This window comes from Sinocyclocheilus rhinocerous, unplaced genomic scaffold (assembly GCF_001515625.1).
Source record: "Sinocyclocheilus rhinocerous isolate Xijiao unplaced genomic scaffold, SAMN03320098_v1.1 scaffold3519, whole genome shotgun sequence".
Lineage (NCBI taxonomy): Eukaryota > Metazoa > Chordata > Actinopteri > Cypriniformes > Cyprinidae > Sinocyclocheilus > Sinocyclocheilus rhinocerous.
In genome coordinates this window covers 105041-126940 of record NW_015641496.1, presented here as the reverse complement: position 1 = coordinate 126940, position 21900 = coordinate 105041, and the positions used below count along the sequence as shown (strand labels likewise).

General features: G+C 37.2%; 2 protein-coding genes across 4 annotated transcripts; one reads left to right on the top strand and one right to left on the bottom strand.

Annotated features, from left to right (window-relative positions):
* Positions 1-7744: 7744 nt before the first annotated feature.
* Positions 7745-14169, bottom strand: LOC107755141 (lipoyl(octanoyl) transferase 2). Of its 3 annotated transcripts, none has more exons than XM_016571844.1 (3): positions 14092-14169; positions 9180-9655; positions 7745-7962 (listed from the first exon to the last, which is right to left on the bottom strand). In XM_016571844.1, exons 2-3 carry the CDS (start codon positions 9622-9624, stop codon positions 7745-7747), a joined length of 663 nt encoding a protein of 220 aa, XP_016427330.1. In that variant the 5' UTR covers positions 9625-9655; positions 14092-14169. The 3 variants fall into 3 exon arrangements, with proteins under 3 accessions (XP_016427330.1, XP_016427329.1, XP_016427331.1); XM_016571843.1 differs by lacking the exon at positions 14092-14169 and adding an exon at positions 10237-10434; XM_016571845.1 differs by lacking the exon at positions 14092-14169 and adding an exon at positions 10119-10219.
* Positions 14107-21393, top strand: rnf169 (ring finger protein 169). Its single transcript, XM_016571842.1, has 6 exons — positions 14107-14516; positions 15743-15816; positions 16150-16236; positions 16747-16853; positions 17617-17719; positions 18950-21393. The coding sequence occupies exons 1-6, from the start codon at positions 14180-14182 to the stop codon at positions 20108-20110; spliced, it is 1869 nt and encodes a 622-aa protein (XP_016427328.1). The 5' UTR covers positions 14107-14179; the 3' UTR covers positions 20111-21393.
* The last annotated feature ends 507 nt before the right edge of the window (positions 21394-21900 follow it).

Here is a 21900-nt window from a genome sequence, read left to right as displayed (position 1 = left end):
AGCCAAAAAAAAAAAAGCTGAAAACCTAGGGGAAACACTGATTTTTCTTTTTTTTTTTTTTTTTGAGCATTCTGACCTGCCATACATAGCAACAATGGGGATTGTTTGGGAAACCTGTTTGAAAGCAGTCATTATTTTAGCGTTACCCAGAGGAAAATGAGATTTACATCACAGATATTAACATCAAATGGAGACCTTTGCTTGAGTTTCCTGCTTGTCAAACTTGACAAAAACTGTAAGACTCTCACAATGGCCTCCTTGAAATTTTTGGAAGAAATCTCATCATCACCACACATACAGTGGGTACGGAAAGACACAGAAATGTAAAGGTATTCACGGCAACCCGTCAAAATAAAAGTTCGGTTCAACTTGAAGGCATTGCGGCAAAAATATATTACTATTGTTCAGTAGAATGTACGTAATAGGCTGCTACTACTACTACTAAAATTATTAAAACCTTATTTGTAAGGAATAATCATACAATATTTCTTTTAAAGACATGCTAAAACAGAATTTGGTAAGAATAAAACATAAGGTTGGAAAAAATAAAACATTTCCTAGGGCCCTAAACATGTAATTTTTGTTAATTTTTTAATAAATTGATGTTAAATTGCTTAATTAATTTGACATGCTTTTTGATTAATAAAATTTTATTTAACCATTAAAAAGGAGTCCAGAAAAAAAAAGCTGTAAACCTAGGGGAAACACTGGATTTTTCTTTTTTTTTTTTTTTTGAGCATTCTGACCTGCCATACATAGCAACAATGGGGATTGTTTGGGAAACCTGTCTGAAAGCAGTCATTATTTTAGCGTTACCCAGAGGAAAATGAGATTTACATCACAGATATTAACATCAAATGCAATGTGGCCAAGTACAGGGATATCCTGGATGAAAACCTTCTCCAGAGTGCTCAGGACCTCAGACTGGGCCGAAGGTTTACCTTCCAACAAGACAATGACCCTAAGCACACAGCTAAAATAACGAAGGAGTGGCTTCACAACAACTCTGTGACTGTTCTTGAATGGCCCAGCCAGAGCCCTGACTTAAACCCAATTGAGCATCTCTGGAGAGTCCTAAAAATGGCTGTCCACCAACGTTTACCATCCAACCTGGCAGAACTGGAGAGGATCTGCAAGGAGGAATGGCGGAGGATCCCCAAATCCAGGTGTGAATAACTTGTTGCATCTTTCCCAAAAAGACTCATGGCTGTATTAGATCAAAAGGGTGCTTCTACTAAATACTGGGCAAAGGGTCTGAATACTTAGGACCGTGTGATATTTCAGTTTTTCTTTTTTTAATAAATCTGCAAAAATGTCAACAATTCTGTGTTTTTCTGTCAATATGGGGTGCTGTGTGTACATTAATGAGGAAAAAAAATTAACTTAAATGATTTTAGCAAATGGCTGCAATATAACAAAGAGTGAAAAATTTAAGGGGGTCTGAATACTTTCCGTACCCACTGTATGCTCAGATTTTTCTCCCTTAGCCAAAGACACAAGATCTCTCACATCTGTCTCCTTTAAAGCTTTAGTCATCTCAACAACATCAAACACTATGATCAGATCTTTCTCCTTAATTAGAGATGCTGGATCTTATACATTTGTACACCTCTAAACAATAAAATATTCTTCAAATGGAGTCTTGAAAGAGATTGCAGCAAGACAGTTTCTTTCACCACATTTTTTGACTTATTTTCTCTCAAACATTCCTCATGTCTCATTTGTGTCTACTTTTATTTCTCCTAATGAATTTTAGGAGAAACATCTGAAATGCTGTTGATACTAAAATGAGAGATATATGAGAATCACAACCAAGTCTTAGGAAGAGCAAACTCTGAGCCATACATTTTGCTAGTTCAAAGAAATTACACACCTTGCCCAACACTGAATAAATTTAATATCCTGTGTTTCAATTAGCATTTTATCATCTGTGAGGCTTAGGTCTGTGGTTAGGTCTTCAATTTTATCAACCTTTTATTCCCACTCTCATTTGTACTTTATCCCTACTGAAAACTAGCTAAAATTAGCTTAAGCTGCTTGGCTGGTCTAAGCTGGTTTAAGATGGTCAAACTGGTCTCCCAGTCTTGCCAAACTGGTGTTTAGCTGGTTGTAGCTGGATTTTCAGCCTGTCTCCCATGACCAGTTAAAGAAGTGGTCAAACCCCTCTAAAGCCAGCCTGCCGGAATGGTAATACCGATCCTCAGCAAAAGATGCTGATCCAGGAACATGTCATACTTTGCAACATCACGTTTATGCTATGTTTGCCTGCAACAGAGTCTGGGGTTTTGACTGTAAGTGGGCTAGCTGTGTTCCATTCAACTCAGAAAGTTCGAACTTCCTACTTGGAAAAATGCAACAGAATGACATGTTAAGTCAAACTTAAAATGTAAAATGCATTGGTAGGTCAAGGATTCCATGCATTCCCGTCAATTACAGATTTGCCATATGCTAAATGTAGTCACAAGAAATCACTCATGTTCTCAGAACTTGTATTTACAGCTTGTAATCTCAGAATGTTCTTTTTTTTTTCAGTTGTGAAACCGGTCTAGTGTTGCCATCTTCTGGAATAATTAATTACTGCAAAAAAAATAAAACAATAAAAAAATAAATCAAGGTGCCTGTGCAAGAAAAGTCAGGCTGTATATTATGCAAGTACTATGCTGATGATGACAATACACGGAACGGTAATACCGATCCTCAGCAAAAGATGCTGATCCAGGAACGTCATACTTTGCAACATCACGTTTATGCTATGTTTGCCTGCAACAGAGTCTGGGGTTTTGACTGTAAGTGGGCTAGCTTTGTTCCATTCAACTCAGAAAGTTCGAACTTCCTACCTGGAAAAATGCAACAGATTGACATGTTAAGTCAAACTTAAAATGTAAAATGCATTGGTAGGTCAAGTATTCCATGCATTCCCGTCAATTACAGATTTGCCATATGCTAAATGTAGTCACAAGAAATCACTCATGTTCTCAGAACTTGTATTTACAGCTTGTAATCTCAGAATGTTCTTTTTTTTTTTCAGTTGTGAAACCGGTCTAGTGTTGCCATCTTCTGGAATAATTAATTACTGCAAAAAAAATAAAACAATAAAAAAATAAATCAAGGTGCCTGTGCAAGAAAAGTCAGGCTGTATATTATGCAAGTACTATGCTGATGATGACAATACACCCTAGCATATATGTAAAAGCCAAAGCATACTTTCGTGTATGTGCTAGGGTATAAGTACAGTATGCATAAATGATGTCAGCATTGTATGCGTGCGGTTAGATTTTTCTAACCATGAATACTGTGTACGCACTAATTAGTTGGTCCACAAGAAGGTAACACAATGTGTCATCACTGGGTCAGGCTGTTGAATTTCTAACTTCCTACTTGGAAAACTGCAAAAGATTTTAAGTCGAATTTTGAACTTGGAATGTCCAATTTCACAAATTTTGGCATTAATTTAGAAACACTCAATTCTGAGTACAAGTATGTCCCGGTTGTCATTTAATAATTACACTAATTGCCAATGCAGTATTTCTTTCTTGCTGATTGAATCCTAAAGATAGCCATTGTGTTTCCTTATACAAATTTTCTGATTGTCGAGCAGTGGATCGCCTAGGAATATTCCGTTTCCGACTTTGAGTGGAACTGCAGCTTTGGTAAAGTATTAATGGGCTCTGAAAGATTTTGTTGTGCTTTAGTTAAAACGCACCATATGGTGAGCTTAATCTTTAAACTAAATCTTCAAAAAAGGAAAAATAATAAAAAATATCTCGTTAAGTTTTTCTTTAATTACAGCAAATCACTGAAAAATTGTCATCCACATGGTCCAATCCAGAGAGCTGGGGTGGCAGAACATGCTCTTTGTCTGTTTCTCACTCAAGCTTCCTTTAGCGCTCTCTCCAGGAGGAAAAGGGCGTCCTTGCGCCGCTGCTGTGTGACCCAATCTCAGTGCTTGCCTCGTTACAACTGGCCGTCAATGAGAGCGTTTCAGCAGAGGGGACCGTGTGACCATCGCACACTGTGAAGGATAGCAGTGTTCTTGTTTGTTGACTGCTGTGTTGAAATCCTAGAGAGCCATTAAAATCATTAGGGTTGCATTTAAGTACAGCTCTTACAAACCTCTTTTGTGTCTGTTTTTAACATAGACTGTATAAAAACATGGATATAGTGTCACCCGTAGGTTTCTGAAGAGCGTTTTTGAAGCCTAAAGTAGGTGGAGTCGGCCGTCGCCATCTTGGCAGCGTCACCGCGCGTCACTCCCGGATAATCGAAAATGGGCAAAGAGGCGGGAACAGGTTGAAATGGGCAAAAAGGCGGGAGCTGGTTGCTGAAACCACTCCCACCTAGCTCGACGGTGGTGACAGCAGCTGCAATCCACCTGTCACTCAAGTAGCCACGCCCTTAATTATGCAGAATTTTAAGGCTTAATATAATTTAAACGGATGATTTATAAAAAAGTTCACCCCACTCACAGTTGTCATGAAGGGCAAAATTAGCTATATAGACCAAAATCATTTTTTGAACCAGGCTGTAAACATGTTTTTTTCTGCTGTAAAGTTAGGCATTTTAACATGGGGAGTCTATGGGATTGACTCCCTTTTGCAGCCAGCCTCTAGCGGCCAGTTGATGAATTACAGTTTAAATCACTTCCGTGTTGGCTTCACGAGAGAGAGCGGGAGGTTGCCGCTTGGTTTTTAATGTCAAACTTTCACAATCAATAAATGGAACAATGAAGCAGGATATAGACACTGTTACCTTTTTCCAATAGGATTCCATTTTCCTGTATGTATGTATGTGTCCATGTGTATGTGTTGAAGCTCACTTGATTCATAAACATGAAAGGTCACACAAAAGGTTACCTCTAACCCAAAGCATCCAGATATTTCAAGGCTTTGGTTCCCCAATACAAATGCCACAGAACTATGCACTGCAAATCTATCATCACAAATGCTTTTTCAAAAGCAGATACGCATTGAAGCGCTGCCATCTGTTGGGTGAAGTTTGTAAGTACCTCGTTTTTAAAGGAACAGTTAAAAATGGTGTGCCAAAAGGAAACTTCACACTTTTTCTAATAATAAATGTACCGTAAAATAAACGTACACTACCAATCAAAATGTTGGTGTAAATGCAACTTTTCTGTATTCAAAATACAGTAAATTATGCACATTTAAATTTTCAGCATCATTACTCCAGTCTTCAGAGTCACATGATCCTTCAGAAATCATTCTAATATGCGGATCTGCTGCTCAAGAAACATTTCACAGGTAAAAATGTTTGTGCTGCCTAAGAAAACATGAAAACCATACAGTGTTTCTTTCAGGATTATTTGATGAACAGAAGGTTAAAAACAATACAATTTATTTGAAATGGAAATCTTTTGTAACATTATACATATCTTTACTGACACTTTTGATCAGATAAATGCATCCTTGTGAGAAAAAAAAAAAAAATTCATTTCAATCTGTCAGTCTCCAGAAAGCACCAATATATGCAAGTCTCATGAATTCACACTAAACAAAGCTTTGAGTGAGGAACAGACATTAATTCACTGGAAAACTCCACCACAGCCCTTAAATATGAAATATGGCACCTATGAAGCAAGTGATATCATGATTTGTAATAAACACAAGTATCGACTACATTAACTATGCTTTTTTTGTTATTGTCGGAGCTTGAAATGGTGTGATTCTTCCAAACACACTATACGCACAGTATTTTTGCTTGGTGAAGCAATGCAGAAACGCCATATCCCATATCAGCTATGAAATCATAATCATTCTCTGCTTCGAAAGGTGACATTTCAGCGGTGACAAATGTGTTCACCTCAAGGACACACATCTGTAGAGGACAGGACGTGTAATCGAATCTAGAGTCCGTCCTTTTGCTGCCCGTTCACTCAGTGCCACTGCAATGATCAGAGGAAAAACACCTATACATCACCGCTGCTCCACCACAGGCCCACCATCTCCACAAACCTGACAGAATATAAATCATGTCTTTACAGTGAGCTGCTCCAAAACATAATTACAGCTTGTAAAATTTGGCACTGTTTTCACATAAACCAAAGGTTGGACAGAAAAATTGGAACGGAGAATTTCTCACTTTGAGTCTCACTTTGCTTTAGACACTCTCAGAAAGATACTTTTTTCTTCAGAAGTCATAAATCTCCTGTGTGTGTGTGTGTGTAGGTTTTTTTTTGTTTGTTTTAAATATTTTTTGAAAATATTATAATTTTAAAATGTAATTTATTCCTATTGAGCTGCTCCAAAACATAATTACAGCTTGATTTATTTGGCACTGTTTTCACATAAACCAAAGGTTGGACAGAAAAATTGGAACGGAGAATTTCTCACTTTGAGTCTCACTTTGCTTTAGACACTCTCAGAAAGATACTTTTTTCTTCAGAAGTCATAAATCTCCTGTGTGTGTGTGTAGGTTTTTTTTTGTTTGTTTTAAATATTTTTTGAAAATATTATAATTTTAAAATGTAATTTATTCCTATAATGTAAAGTTGAATTTTCAGCATCGTTACTCGTCTTCAGTGTCACATGATCCTTCAGAAATCATTATAATATACTGATTTGAGGCTCAAGAAACATTTCTAATTATTATCAATGTTAAAAACAGTTGTGCAGCTCCATTTATTTATTTATTGGACACTAGTTGCTGTTATTGTTATTATTATTATTGTCCAGGATTCTTCAATAAATTTAATTATATAAAAGCAATAAGTCCCGTGAAGCCGTGGTTTACAGTGAATTTATAACAGCTAAGGGGCGTTGTTAGGTATGACGCGAAGCGGAGCTAAAACCCCCTTAGCTGTTATAAACCCCTTAGCTGTTGTAAATTCACTGTAAACCACGGCTTCACGGGGCTTATTGCTTTTATAAAACGGTTATTCCATATACGTAGTAAGGTTTCACAAAATAAAACAGAGCAAATAAAGTGTAATGATATTAATAAAAACAGTATTCTTCCACCAAACAATGTAGTTCCTCAGAATCAGTTGTGGTCGCAACAAAGTGGTTGCTGAGCAACATGCAAACGTAAACAAAAGTGTATGTTTGTAGAGTAATTTACAACAGCTTCGAACGTGGCTCAGCCAATCAGAATCAAGGAACGGAACTATCCGTTTTATAAATAAATTTCTTACCCATGTAGAGTACATACGGTCTAATAATAAAATAAAAATAAAATACATAAAAATACCCTCCTCTTTACAGACCTTTTGCTTAGAAATCAAGAACATAAGTGTGTTGAAAGATAATCAATGACACTGCTATTAATAACTACTTTTATTTTGTGGAACACAATTATTATTTTCTTTCATGATCAGTTTGGATCTTAGTATTTTATCCTCAATTAATTTAGCATATGCCTATATTTAGTATTAGTGTTTTCATATTTTACATTAGTTTTGAGGTTCGATCCTAAAATGTATTGCTGTATTGTATCACTTCTGCCTTTGAAAATGTGAAGAACTTTGACTCCTGGTCTTCACTGTTTATATTATTCACGTGCTCAAGCAACATTTCTCAACAAAATCCATGAAGAAAATCTGTTTGGTCAACCATGAACAACAAATTATTGTTTGAAGCTACTTTGCTCCATGAATAATCTAAGCATGCTGCACCATTTCCATCTGATAACATCACTGTACCATGGTACCACCACAGTATTTTCCCAGAGAGGTAAAACGATGTTGCACATAAATAGCAAATAATTTCAAACACTTGAAATTATGCATTTATTAATTATATATTAAAGTGCAGTTAAACTGTTCAGTAAAGGCTTCCAGCAGTTTTGGTACGGCTTCCTCAGTTGGGACGTCCCGTCCCAGCTCTCGGCTCAGTGACGTCACACCTTTACCCACAATCCCACATGGCACAATGTTATCAAACCAACTCATGTCTGTGTTGCAGTTAAGAGCCAGTCCATGGGAGGTGATGTATCTTCCACAATGAATACCTGCAAAACAAAATATTAATACTTTATCTCAGTCTTCTCTTGAACTTTATTTCGTTGACAAAAGGTACAACGGTGTCCAGTGCTTTTTTTTTTTTTCTTCTTCTTCATTTAAACCTGGAAATTGTAAATAAACCTGTTTTATCATTTTAAACAAATAAATGATAAAACAAACTACAATTAATATTCTGAATATTCTGCAATTTCTAGGTGACCAATGAAAAGAAAACAAATTGTGACAATGAAAATGCTCTTGGGAAAACTACCATTCAAAAGTTTAGGGTCAAAGTAGGATTATTATTTTTTTTTTAGAGAAAATAATTATATTATTCAACAAAGATGCATTAAATTGATCAAAATGACTGTAAAGGCTTTTACATTGTTACAAAAAATATGTATATATATTTTTTTAATCTTAAATAAATAACATTGTTTTGAACATTATATTCTTATTCATTAACAAAATCCTGAACAAATCCTAAAAAAAAATCATGGCTCCCACAAATATATTAGCATTGATAATAATAAGAAATGTTTTGTGAGCACTAAATCAGCATATTAGAGTGATTTCTGAATAAATATGTGACACTGAACTACATTTTGCAGTTTATTAAAATTGAGAATTAAGAAGTAAAGTTAAATTGTAAAAAAAACAACAACAACAAAAGAAAAGTCACAAAAAGAAAGTTGTACTGTATTTTTAATCAAATCAAATGAATGCAGTCTTGGTGTGCCTTGGTAAAACTTCTTTCAAAAACAATAATAATAACAACAACAATAATAATAATAATAATAATAATAACAACATTTACATATACTTTGAAGAACATTTTAAATAACTGCTTTGAAACTATCTCCATTGTATAAAGCACTATATGAATAAATGTGAATACACAACAACAACAAATAGTTCAAATATTGTACTTCATGAAATGCTAGAGCGGTGAACAGAGTATTAAAAAATTACAACCCTTTTTTAAAAATTTTTTTTTTATAAAGAAATTCATCCAAAATTCTTATTTTAGTTGTGATATGTCTTAAATGACTTTTGTAAACAAATATAAAAATAATTCCAATACACAAATCCCCAGATTTGACGTTATTATTCTAAGTGGGCAAATTAATAATAGTAATAAATAACAAACAGAGGTGTCCAAACTTTTGACCTGTAATCGACGCATATAAAGAAAAAAACAAAACAAAATTAAAAATGTACTTACCAATTGCACAGATTTTGTTGTCGCCCACCCAGACACCTGTATCCGGAGAGGTGCAGGCTTCGATCCCAAATTGACTGCACATCTTGATCACCGTCCTTTCCAGTTCACACACATACCATCTCACACTCTTCTTAAAGCAGGCCAGGTTGAGGACGGGATAACACACCAGCTGACCAGGACCGTGAAACGTTATTAGACCTCCTCGGTTGGTACGGAAGAAGTCTGCGCCCAGCGCTTTGAGTCTCTGCTCCTCCTCAGGAGGGTAAGGAGCCCGTCTGATGCCCACGGTGTACACAGGCTCGTGTTCACACAGTAATAAAGTGTTTGGGCTGCAGCTGGACGAATCCAGATGCTGCTTTATGTGCTGCTGCTGGACCTTCAAGGCACTGCGGTAGGAAATCCTCCCTAAACGCACCACCTTCACAGCTGCCCTCGCGACTGTCATTGTGTCCTCACTTAGGCTTTTGAAGCATCAGCTAAAGAGACAGAAAACACAAGGTCACGATTACTTCCTGTATTTTATTTGTATTGATCCATAAGAGGTTGGAATGTGAATCACTAATAGTGTGACATGATATACTGCATCTAAAACTGTTAAAACATTTTTGTTAATTAAAATAAAGCTGAAATAAAATTAAATATAAACATTAGTAAAAAAAAAAAAACGATTTATTATTATTATTATTATTATTTTATAAAGAGGAATGAGGTTTTATGGAATCGTTATGTGTAGGCTATATTATTATGCCCAGATTACAATAATAATAACAATTGTGAAAATGTGTAGTGAAGTAAAAGAAAGTGCTGCAAACAAACAAATGAATTGTATGTCATTAATCAACTACAAACCCGGTGCAATGACAGAAAGATAGAATGATAGAAAGTTGGCAAGGAAAATCAGTAGACAAAAAAACAAACAAAAAAACATTTGCAATTGACCTGCAACATTTCAAGAGGAATCCAACACTAACTGTAATGTCCTCATTTAACACCAGATCCACCGAACGAAAACAACAAGTACAAACATAAACGGATGTAAAGGAGAGTCATTTCTTACTGTACGCTGCCATACTGCGGCCCTGTTCCAAATGGCACCCTAAACCCTCGCGGTCTTCCTCTGAGTCCGCACTTTCGTGACGTAATGCCGCTTTGACTGTCGGGTAGAAGTCTGCTGTGGAGCTCGCCCCTGTGCGGGCTGCGTAAGACCTCAAGTGCACATGAGTGCACAATTTGGGACAGGACCTGCCAGTACAGATCTTACTCTGCTTTAACTCCACAGAGTGAAGGCGGAGAGCGTGGCGCTTTACTGCCATCGACTGGTTTGGTGCGCTACCTACTTTAAAGCAGCACTATGTAACATTTGGCGCTCTAGCGGTTAATAAACAGAACTGCACACATCCCGCGGAAGAACATTCCAACCGGAGCTACTTCTCTAAGTTTATCTCTATGGCGATTCACGCAGGTATGTGTTACTCCGCAGCGGTGACCAGGCTACAATAGTCCAAATATAAGTACCGTACTTATTATAAGTGTACCGGAGTGATTCGGAATAAGACAAAAACGCGGTTTGGAAGATGAATTCATGATGTACTCGCTCATTATATACATTTGGCAAATTTTGAACAGAAAAAGTTACATTGTGCTGCTTTAAAGAGACCGTTTACAAAAAAAAATGAACGTCATCATTACAAAATAAATAATAATAATAATAATAAATACAACAAATAAATAATAATAATAGATAGCATTTTTTTTTTTAAATTGAGAACTTCTAATACAGGCCCGGATTGGCTAATCGTGAGCACCGGGAGGATTCCCGGTGGGCCGGTGTTACGAGATTTTCGGTTTCCGAGATTTTCTGTTTCAGTGGGCGGAGCATATATGAATATTCATGAGTTTCCCGGACATGCGCGTGGAACCAAGTGGAACTGAGAATTTCGGTTCACCCTCCTTGTATCTCAGCAGGTTTAATGGAATATATATTTTTAAAAAAGGTAAATATATTTACAGTGTTGCAAAAACTACATTTGTTTATCATTTCGTAACAGTTTATAATGTTTTTATTAGTTTACAGTGCACATTTTGTGCAGTCATCCCTGACTGAATGATTGCAGGCATTATTTGTGTAATGTTAGGATAAAGCACAGCAAACTTCAGCTAGTTGTAGCCTATACATTGATTTCAGTTCTTTGTGCTCTTCATTTGTAGCTTGCGATGCTTTAAAACTGTCTGTTATTAGTTGTTATCATTTGTTGAATACATCACTGCCTGCAACAAATGAAATATTATCATTTCGTAACAGTTAATAATGTTTTATTTGTTTACAGTGCACGTTTTGTGCAGTCGTCCCTGACTGAATGATTGCAGGCATTCTTTGTGTAATGTTAGGATAAAGCACAGCAAACTTCAGCTAGTTGTAGCCTATACATTGATTTCAGTTCTTTGTGCTCTTCATTTGTAGCTTGCGATGCTTTAAAACTGTGTCTGTTATTAGTTGTTATCATTTGTTGAATACATCACTGCCTGCAACAAATGAAATAAACCTATAAACGTATCTGTGGACATTTTTTATTTTTTGTATGCTGGTGTGATGATCCATGTCTTAACTTACCCCGTTCAACATTCTCCATGTTGTCAGGTTGTGAATTGTCTGCTGTCTGGTTGTAAACTATATCATCTTCTGGCAATGAATGAAATAACATTCACCACCATATCAGTGGCCTAGTAGGCCTAGTAGGCATCTAGGCCTAGTGGCCTAGGGGCCGGTCTAAGGCATGAAACTCCAGGGCTGAAAATGAGTCCCACTCCGGCCCTGTTCTAATATATGTGCAACCTTGCAAATGTATAGTTCCCTTTCGAGCTTTCACGAGATATCGCAGAGGTGTTTTTTTCTTTCTTTTTTTCAGTACTGGTACTCAGTGCCCTCGAAGGCAAACCTCAGAAAGCGGAGAAACCTCCGCGATGTCTCGTTCCAGCTCTCAGGGAACCGAGGTTACAATAGTAACCGGAGACGTTTTGGGGTTACTAAATTGGGGTTATTAATAAAATGCCATACATGACACAAACAAAAGATCCTAGAACTAACTTCTTCACTAACATTTCTCTCTGTCATGTATGCAATGAAATATATCTTTTTCAATGAAGTGTCACTTACTTTGGTATTCTGAATACAATTCAATTAAATTTTCACTTTATTGTTGGAATTTCTTCCAAAAATTGTCTTGCATCTCATAGCGTTTACTGTCTAACATTAATTCACATCAATACACATTACACAATACAACACACACACACACACAGGTTTGTTTTTATGGTTTATTGGGACTCTCCATAGGCGTAATGGTTTTTATACTGTACAAACCGTATTTTCTATTGCCCTACACCAACCCTACCCCTAAACCTACCCCTCACAGGAAACTTTCTGCATTTTTAGATTTTCAAAAAAACTAATTCTGAATTATTTATAAGCCTTTTGAATTACGGGGACACTGAAAATGTCCTCATAAATCACCTTCTCGTTGTAATATATGTCATACCCATGTTATTATACAAATTTGTGTCCTCATAAACCACATAAACATGCACACACACACACACACAAACAAAGGCATCTGCAGTGCAAATACTTAAGTACCTTCCATTCCTCAGAATCCTGCAGCCTACTTAGACCCCCTATTCTGATGGTACTCTCAGTCTTCTATTCGCTGGCAAAAGTTGATATTCCTCATACAAAACATTGGAATTGTAATATATAGAATAGTATTATAATAATTAATTACATTTTAAGAGTAATTTAAGTGTGCTTTGTGGCCACTGTATAAAATGAAAATAAGAAATGAAGCTCTTACGTTTTGTTGAAACCTGATTACTGGTCGAAAGTTTGGACACCTCTGTGTGTTATTTATTATTAATAATTTGCCCATTTTGAATAATAGTATCAAATAAAATGCATGTGTTGGAATTATTTTTATATTTGTTTACAAAAGTAATGTAAAACATTTCTATCACAACTATTAAAATATATTTTTTAAGTGGATTAATTTCTTTAAAAAAGAATAGTTTGTTCACCAGTGTAGCATTTCATGAAGTACAAAATTTACAACTATTTGATTTTTTTAATTCACATTTATTTATATAGTGCTTTATACAATATAGATAGTTTCAAAGCAGTTATTTAAAATAACTTCAAAGTATATGTATATTAGTATCAAAGTATATTATTATTATTATTATTATGAAAGTTTTACCAAGGCTCACCAAAACTGCATTTTTTTCTGCAACTTTATTTCTATTTTAATAAATTGTAAAATGTAGTTCAGTGTCACATAGCTATTTCTTCACAAATCACTCTATATGCTGATTTGGTGCTCACAAAATATTTCTTATTATTAATGTTGATATATTTGTGGAAGCCATGATGCGGTTCAGGGTTTTATTTTTATTTTTATGAATATTCAAAATAAATAAATAATTTAAAATAAATAAATAATACGTGTTTTTATATATATTTTTTTGTAACAATGTAAAGGCCTGTACAGTAACACTTATTCAATTTAACACATCTTTTTTTGGATAAAATAATTAATTTCACTATTAAAATAAATAAATAAATACATAAATCCTACTTGACCTAAACTTTTGAATGGTAGTTTTCCCAAGAGCATTTTCATTGTCACAATTTGTTTACTTTTCATTGGTCACCTAGAAATTGCAGAGTATTCAGAATATTAATTGTTGTTTGTTATAACATTTATTTGTTTAAAATGATAAAACATGTTACTTTAATTACTTTTTAGAAGTTATTTAAATGCCCCAGTACTTTGTGGCCACTGTATAAAACAACAACAACAGTAATAATAATAATAACAATAACAATAATAATAATAATAATAGAAGTAGTTATTGTAAATACTGTAAATCTGTCGTTCAACCGCTGCATGTGACGCCATGGCTGGGCGGGGCTTGTTTTCAAACCCAGACGCAGGCTCACAGCAATAAAGATGGCGGCGCTGGGGTCCGCCAAATCCGCTGGACTCGGGCAGAGAAGCGCTCCTCTGAGTCTGGAGGAGGCCCGGTGCCCGGTGTGCTCCGAGATCCTGCTGGAGCCGGTGACGATGCCCTGTGGACACTCGGTGTGCCTGCACTGCTTCCAGCGCACGGTGAAGCTGACCAGCCTGTGCTGTCCGCTGTGCCGGCTGCGGGTGTCCAGCTGGGCCCGGAAACAGTCCCGGGAGAAGAGCCTGGTGAACGCCGAGCTCTGGGAGCTGATCCGCCTCAGCCACCCGGAGAGATGCAGGCGGAGGATGGAGCAGAGAGACGGACAGACCGCCGACGGAGGTTCGTGGGGCTCGACAGATTACATAATCATGAGTTTTAAGTCATTATTTACGCTTCGACAAATCGCGGCATGACCGTTTTCCAGCTTCACTGATTTCAGTTCAGTCGATAAATTTGAATTGTTAGAAATAAAACTAAAACATTGTATTTATTTTATAAATGTACTATTTTTGCACTGGACAACGTAACAACGTAAAGGTTAAAAAAACAAGTAAGTAGTTTTTTTTTAAACTGGAATCTGGAAGGAAAACCGCACTGTTTTGTTGGGGGGCGTTCACACATGACGCGTTCCGTCTGCGCTGGTTTTTTCTTATGTTTGGTCTGTGTATAAACGCCCAGTTGCGTCGCGTCTCTCCCGCGTTGCGTTTTCAACTTCAAAAACATCCCTGTGTCCCAATGTGCAAACTATCCACCCTATCTGCCCTAAATAGTATTCAAAATTACTAATATCACATAGAATTTAGGATGGATGGTGTGCACATTGGGACGCAGAGTACTCTGTTGTATTCCGCTGGCTACTAAACACAATTTTGAAAAATGTAAAGGCTTGTTTTGCCAAAAAAAACTTTAAACATAAGTGTTGGAGTATGTACATTTGGGTTTGGTTGTGGCGTTTTGCTGATTTTATGTCAAACTGTTCAGCATTCTGTTTTCGAAGGCAAGAACATCAAGGGAGCAAACACTCTAGTTTGGTAAAACCGGATCAAATCATGTAATATGAACGAAGTAACGTTACTTAAAAGTAGTTTTTTTAATGTTTATTTGACTTTTAGCTTTCTGTATGTTTCTTGCTCACATCTGACTTGCTATACTTTAAAGACTTATAGTTTCTGATTTCTCTCAACATGGGGACAGGAGAGCTGTCAATCAATAAATTGGGAAAAAAAAGTAACTTGCAGTACTTATTTGAAAAAGTAGCTCCGGTATTCTCTTGTAAATTAAAAAGTAATCCGTTACTTTACTAGTTACTTGAAAAAAAGTAATCTGATTACGTAACTCGCGTTACTTGTAATGCGTTACCCCCAACACTGCTTATAGTATCCTGGTTGTTTGTAAACTTGATCAGTTGTGGTGACTTGTCCAGGCATGTGTGTGTCCAGTGGGTGGAGCTAATGACAGAACTGAGCTTGTAGAGAGCATCCAGTGTGTTTATTATGGTCTGGTCCATCTAGTGAGCCAGTTGGCTATTTTTGCTGATATAGCCTATTTATGCTTTCATTTCTTAGAAATTTTTCGTGCACCTGTACCAATTCATAAATCTGGAGAAATGCGTCAAGAGTACGAGAAACAAAAGATGAAGGTAAGCTACAGAGTAAAGTCAGTACACTCTTCATTGCAGTTTCCTCACATTAACTTATTTAAAAACTTACAACCAAATAAACGTATAGTTTTACAATGTTTTTGGTAATATGTGCTATGATATTAACATTTAATAAAATTCCTGAACTATTCCAACAAAGTGGAAACATCCACAAACGTCTTTTGTACCGGCTGTAAAGAATAGCCTGCACTTATTTGACATTTGGTAAAATGCAAAGCACTTCTGATTTCTAATAAGCTTGTTTTATTATATTTTCTCGTTATAGCCTGAAATACAGTAATAGTCATATATAAAGCTCAGTGTTATCTCTAGGGTGGAAGCAGTGAAGAAACCGAAGAGAGAAAGAAAAAGATCCACAGAAAAGAAGAGTGTGGGATGCTGAAACTTTGTCAATATCCTGTACGTTCAAAACTCTTCTTTCTATCATTGGTACTTACTTGGGTCTAAGCAGGGTTTAAACACGCACACATTCAGTTAATTCACATACTTCATAATTTGGGATATTTCTTTTATGAAAGGAATAGTTTACCCCAAAATGAAATTTGTCATCATTTACTCACCCTCATGTCATTCCAAAACACCCAATTTTCTTTCTTATGTTGAACACAAAAGAAGATATTTGAAGAATTTTGAAGAACAAAACAGTTGTTGGTCCCCATTGACTTCCATAGTAGGGAAAGACATACTGTGGAAGTCAATGGGGACCATCAACGTTTGATTACCAGCATTCTTCTAAATCTCTTTTATGTTCAACATATGAAAGTAACTCATGCAGGTTTAGAACGACATGAGGATAAAGTAAATGATGGCAGAATTTTCATTTTTGCTGTGAACTATCCCTTTAACTGTTTAGTTTCTGCTCAATTATGTATGATCATCCATTTCACACAGTAGTTTACTGGGTTTCAGTTCTGTGGGGTGTCAGACTCTGAGAATGAAGAGCCGGTGGGAAAGAGGACCAGACATGTCTCCGCATTTGTGCGAAAAACAAGATGCTCCCCTGCTTTCAATAGAGGGTATTGCACTTATATTTACTTTTGAATTTGACATGATCATTTACTGATCTTTTTTTAAATATACTTATTATTTGTGGTCAAATTATATGTTTGTTTTTTTTTATTGTCTCTAGAGTGGAGGGCCTGACATAATGGGATACACTACTATGCAAAAAAATAATAATTGTTTATTATGACATTTTAGGATAACAGTCATCAGAACTATAACGCATAGAGGAATAGAAATCATGTAGAGTGTCAAGTAAATAAAAATTATAATATGTTAGAAGTTATTCAGAGATGCCATTTGTCTAGACTGCAGCCATGCACTTATTAAAGGGGTCATATGATGCTGCTAAAAATAACATTATTTTGAGTATTTGGTGTAATTAGGTAGGCGTGGTTAACTCTTAACTTTTATAAAGAATATCTGTTTGGATTTGAGACTTTAGTCTTTGCAACTTTACAGATCTTCTTTATGCACCAAGAGCTTGTAACACTCCAAAGAGAAAGGAAAAATTGAAATCGCATAATATGACCCCTTTAAACATATTAACAATATTCACTCAAAATTCACAAAAAACGAGAAACGTTATTTTAAAATTAAATGCCTTTATAGTGACATAACTGCCACAAACAGGAACTACCACAACTAGTAAAAAAAAATACTAATAGCGGTATGAAGGAAATTGTGACTTAAATTTTGATGCTTCTCTCAATAAATAGTTTTCTGATTGTGTTAAAAAGAGATCCACATCCATACGGTCATTGTGCTGTGTTACAGTTGTCTTCATAGCAGTGCTGTTCAGAGGAGCAGGAGCTGTACAGATTCTGAGGATGGAAGAGGAAAAACCAGAGGTCACACACATCATGTCGTTCCTGACAAGGTATAATATTTCAGTTAATGCTTTTAATGAGTATGTTCAAATAATCATCAGTCTAATTTATTTAGGGTGATTTGTTGGGGGAAAAAACACCAGTCCTGTTTCAAAAAATGTATTTGGCTCTCATCTTTAGATGCTGAATATAAAATTTTGTAGTAAGTAAAACTATATAGAAGACGTATTTATCCAAAGCAAGTTTTCATACTTTTTGCTAGAGCAGGTTCTTCATATACGACACTAGAGGTCCACTGTTCTGCAGAGTTTACCTCCAACTCTAATTAAACACGAATTTAAAAAAAAAACGAATCAAGGTTAATCATTGTTTTCCAAGGAGTTTGAAAAGCCTCCAGGGTCAGATTTGAAGAACCCTGACCCAGAGCAGTGGTTTTTAACTCTGTTCCTGGAGTATCTCTTTTGTATGAAACCCCTATTTCAACAAAAACACTGCCCTAAAGAAACCTGAGGTTATAGGCCCAGGTATGTTCCATTCCATCTTACGCACCGTTGAGCACACAAACCTCCTTTGACCATGAGCATGGACAGAATCTTTCTTTCCAAGCGTTCAAATCACACGTATCTGTGCTGTTGTCTGCATGGTCACACAGACAGGCCACTATCTGGCATGGATTGTGGACATGAGAAGTTTGCTTTCGCCTTGCTTACGTCCACAGTGATGATTCTTCAGGCCAGCCTTACTTTGTTTAAAATACACAAAAAACACTGGCTGACACATTTCATTTTGAAAAGTGACACTTGGTCATTCGACCAAATTTTTACATCTGCACCACACAAAAATGAGAATTTCAGGAAGGTCGAGTTGTGCTTTCAGAAGTGAAATCTGTGATATTCACACTTGATTTTACAACCGACTTTATTTTTTCCACTCCCTCCAATTGGGTCTTGTGCATTCCTATTTCTCAAATGCACAGCCAGAGCTTTAGTGTATAATCACCCTTAAACATTACCCACTAGGCCACAACACCTATATCCTGCTTCTGAAGTTTACCTCCAATCCTGGTTAAACGCAACTGAACCAGCTTATCAAAATCTTCAGGATCACTGGAAATTTCCAGGCAAGTGTGTTGGGGCAACTCTGCAGGATTTAACCCTTTAGGAGCAGGACTGGACACCCCTATAGTAGGAAATGGCAAATGTTGTGGCAGGATTGGCAATAGGCAAATTAGTCATTTTTATAGTCCGTGATGCTACTCTACCACTCTTTCCCCGCTCTAGGCTATCACCACTCATAGTTACAACGCTGGAATCCTTCTCTCCTCGGAAAACAGTCGCTCTTTCTCAGCCCCGGTACTGAGCCTAGATAAGAGACACCACTGGCGGGGCATCCACACCTCATCCGCAACACTCGTACTTCAAACGAAACCAGAGAGGTCCATTAGCCCCGAGAGCAACGATAGCATATCGGAAGAACTCAACCATTTCAAGCCTATTGTCTGCTCGCCGTGCACTCCACCCAAAAGGTTGCCCGATGGGCGATTTTTGGAGCCTACGATCGTGAAGTCAACCCCAAGGAACTTGACACACACTCTGCACAAGTCCACAAGCTACGAGGCCAGCCCGACCATCTTGCAGAAGTGGAAGCAGATTGAAGTTGATCGTCAGTGCATCAAGGTGACCTCAAAAGGTACAGTCACGAGTCCGATCGCAGAGGATCTAAGCCTTAAACTGAGTCCCGTTGAAGAACAGGACCGCCGACTCTGCAGCTGTGCTGTAGCCAAGGACAGCTCGCAAGATCATCAGTGCATTTGTGGTTCAAGTGTTAAGGATCAGAAGGATAAACCTGTAGTCTGTAATAAACGACGGCTTGTATTTGATCAGTGTAGCAAGGAGGAAGGTACACAGCCTGCTAGCGCTCACATCAGGTCGACGACTCAAACCATTGCAGATACTTTATCCGCAAAAAGGCGAAGCAGATGTGAAGAACTCTGTGAACCCACAGAATTTTGTGAAGCGATGCTTGATAAACACGCTGGACACTGTAAACAGGGTATGAAAGACCCCGAGAACTTCGTAAATGAGCCTACCACCAGGAGCTGTGTACATAACAGACCTACCTCAAGAAGGGGCAAGAAGAGAAGCCACAAAACCAAACATTTGGAAGACACCCTACAGACAAAAATATCCCGGACAGGTGCCTATGACAGGCTTGATGATATGATTGTCCAGCGAATGAATCGGGATAAGGAGGACCAAGAAGTGGCACTAAAGCTACAAAGACAGTTTGACAGAGAATGTCAAAAAGTGGACAGGCACAAAACGAGTCGTGACAAATACGAACTCCGGTCCTGGGCTACAAATGATGGGACGGTAGGACACAATACACGCAGATCAGGAAGAATCTCCAAAAGAAATGAGCACTTTAACTACAGCTGTTAAAGGGACCTCCGGTTATGGTAGTGTTTTATTGTAATGATTTGTTGCAGTCACAAACATTTTCTTTGTTGAGGCACTACAGAGGCTTTCTAACATCTGGATTAATATTGCAAGATAAGGTATTTACTTTTTTGACTTTTCATCCAAAGCAACTTGCATTAATTGAGTCCACCTTGATCAGAGGTGGCCAATCCTGTTCCTGGAGATCTTAAAAAGTTCAGCTTAAACCCTGATCAAACTCAACTGAACCAGCTAATTAAGATCTTCAGGAGCATTTGATAAATACAGACAGTTGTGTTGGATCAGGGTTGGATCTGAACTCTGCAGGTTGATCTCCAGGAACAGGAATGGGCACCCCTGACCTAGAGCAAGCTGGGGTTAAGTGCCTTAGATTGGGGCAAAATGGTGGTAGGACAAGTTTGGACTCTCAGCAACTTTCCCATTTATGGGGATCTGGATTTGAAGCTGCAATGTTTTGTTTTAAGCTCGGTTACTGTTTAACTGGCTTCTACTACTCAAAAAGAGTGTATATGTTGTTCGGGGGAAGAAAAATGTACAGAATTATTTATACGGCTTTTTAGTACTTTAATCCAGTGATGACAGTACTCCTTACAATCCCTTTGTGCTCATCACAATCACAATTGCTCCTCAAGAAGTTTGTTTGCATGTTTAAAGGTTATCATAGGACATTTGTTGAACCTGTGTTTCGTACAAAATTGTAGCATAACACCTTTTATTTTGCGTTACCTGTTTCCAGTGTCTTTGAAAGATTTCTCTTGACACATCCATCTATCAGACAACTCTTTTGTTAACAATTTACGTGGAAACGAGTAAAAATTGTAGCCTTAGGCTAGAAAACTACTCTACACAAGTACATAGATGCAAATGCTTGCTTAACAATTTGCAAGACCGCAGTCTTGTTGTACGTAACCTGTTTACTTTGTTCTTGTTTTACTGTGGTGCAAACAAACCTCAGTATTCAAGGCAGGGATAGAATTGCCTTCAAATGTTTCTGCCATTAACCAAAATGTATTTTTAGCTCTCCCTGTGTGATATGATTATGAGATAGCAGCAACTTGAGTTTAAAAGAGTACAAATTTAAGAGTACAATATTTTTATATATCATGACTTCTGGAGAAAAATGGAGCAGACGCTGGACAAAGATGAAGCTTTCTAGAACGCATGTGTCGACCACCTGCGTTCACGGACTTCGCGTGCGCTATCAAATGGAGTATACTTTGAAAGGCGTATGCGTACAAAAACGAAGTGTACTTTAAACTTAAAGTCCCCATGAAATCAAAATTAAAGTTTTTGGGGTGTTCGTATCAATATGTTAGTCTTAAGTTTATCTATAAAGCAATGTGCTCCAAAACAGTGACAAAATTCGCATTTATAAGATATATAAGATATCGTCACTTCCGCCAAAACGGCTCAACGATTTTTTGACGTCACATCGTACTTCATCTTCTCATCAAATCTTCTGACCAATCAGATGCTCTCTAGAATCCGAAGCGCCCGCCCCCTGCACTATAAATAGACGCTGAAGCGGATCGGTCACTTGTTCACAGTGTAGTATTTCCTGTACAGTGAATGGCTCGAAGTGCACAATGTAGGTGATAGGGAACGATTCAGACAGTGTAAATATGCTTTCAATTGGTGCAAATGAAGTCTGGTTTCACGTTGTTTTACGCGAACCATGGCAGCGCACACAGTCTGATCTGGACATTGGCTCCGGTCCAGAGACGCAATTGCACGGAGCGGATCATATGCGCGAGTCGGCATATATTAAAAAC